The sequence below is a fragment of the Trypanosoma theileri genome (genome assembly GCF_002087225.1).
Source record: "Trypanosoma theileri isolate Edinburgh chromosome Unknown TM35_Tth_1_V1, whole genome shotgun sequence".
In the NCBI taxonomy this organism is placed as follows: domain Eukaryota; phylum Euglenozoa; class Kinetoplastea; order Trypanosomatida; family Trypanosomatidae; genus Trypanosoma; species Trypanosoma theileri.
In genome coordinates this window covers 1,629,011-1,630,404 of record NW_021639843.1, presented here as the reverse complement: position 1 = coordinate 1,630,404, position 1,394 = coordinate 1,629,011, and the positions used below count along the sequence as shown (strand labels likewise).

General features: G+C 34.6%; 1 protein-coding gene across 1 annotated transcript; it reads right to left on the bottom strand.

The window, feature by feature from the left end:
- Nucleotides 1–333: 333 nt before the first annotated feature.
- TM35_000017360 (putative retrotransposon hot spot (RHS) protein) lies at nucleotides 334–1,392 on the bottom strand (the record flags this gene model as incomplete). The annotated part of the gene is made up of 1 exon (XM_029021417.1): nucleotides 334–1,392. A coding segment is annotated over one exon (1,059 nt), but the record flags the coding sequence as incomplete, so codon positions are not given.
- Between the last annotated feature and the right edge of the window lie 2 nt (nucleotides 1,393–1,394).

The following is a 1,394-nucleotide window of genomic DNA, read 5'->3' as shown; positions in this document are numbered from 1 at the left end:
CCCACACGCATATATACAAACTAAGAAAACATAATATGTTATTTTTTTTTTTCTTTTACCAAGCGTAAAATCAGACCATTCCTTTTCCCAATCCCATCCACCCTGAAAATAATTTAAAAACTCAACGAAATCAAAAATTAATATACGTTTTCATTTGTATTTTGTCCCAAAATAAAACAGAAATTATAAATGGGCAATATAACGAACAGTCAGTCATTGTTTTGTGAGACCATACGGCATATTTATTTTACCCTTAAACTCATACTAATAAAAAAAAAAAAAATGTCAAAGGAATACTTTATTTCACTAATATTTCTGAAATTAAAACATATTTCAGTTGAAATTGACTTCTTGATGCACTTCCTGCCTTCTTATTTGTATCAAGTCTTCGATTTTAGATAGTTTTTCTTCTTTACGCACCCCCTCCAAAGCCTCCACGAGGCGTACTGCCATTCCTAAAGACAAATTCACCTGATACTGATTTACCTTTTCATTCCAGAATTTGGCAGTAATCCCCTGTTGCTCGAGATTATAGTTTCCTGATTCATTCAAAGTGCATCCTTGCCATTTTTTTATTTGTCTCCTCTCATCAGTGTCGTAGGGTTGTATGTAAATGATCTCCCACGACATTTCCTTGGAAACATCAGTCCAGTCAGAAAAACAATTTTTAAGATATCTATTGAATTCAATTACTGCAGTAACTGTAGTTTCGTGGCTTTTGGCAGTTGTCGTTTGTATTCCAATCATTGTAACCCTTTCCTCTTCGGATTTCACAAAATAGAAACCATCCACAAGAGGGAAATTAGATATAGAAGGACGGTAAAGCATATTGTACTCTATCCTCCTACTGACATCATTTATACCAGTGGGAAAGAGGTCATACCCATTACTAGCATATGTAATCAAATCTCTCCGTTGTAAAACACTCTTCTGACTCACTCGACCTTTAGGTGGTTGAATTATTTTCAGTTCTTTACCAAGCGCAGTTACAAAGTCCTTATCCGTAAAAGCAATAACACCAAGTTTTTCAAAATGTTCGGCAATGAGCACGCCCCTATCTGTGAAAAAGAATTTCAAGTATGGGGCACGACAAATCTCCATCACTCGAACAAGTATGCTTTTATTTAATTCATTATTAAATGCTGCAATCCTCGGAAAATCGTCATTGCCAATGGCCAAACGGTATACTTTCAGTAAATCTTGGGAAGGACTTTTATCATTCCATTCACCATCACCTCTTAGGATATCTATGTATTCTGAAATAGTGCGTTCTGTAATGCAATTCAACGAACTTTTCACTTCATAATATTGTTGCAGATATAAAGGACTATTACTAAAAATATAACGTGGAAATGGCCCAATATTATTAATACGTTCCTTTATTTCCTTCCAAT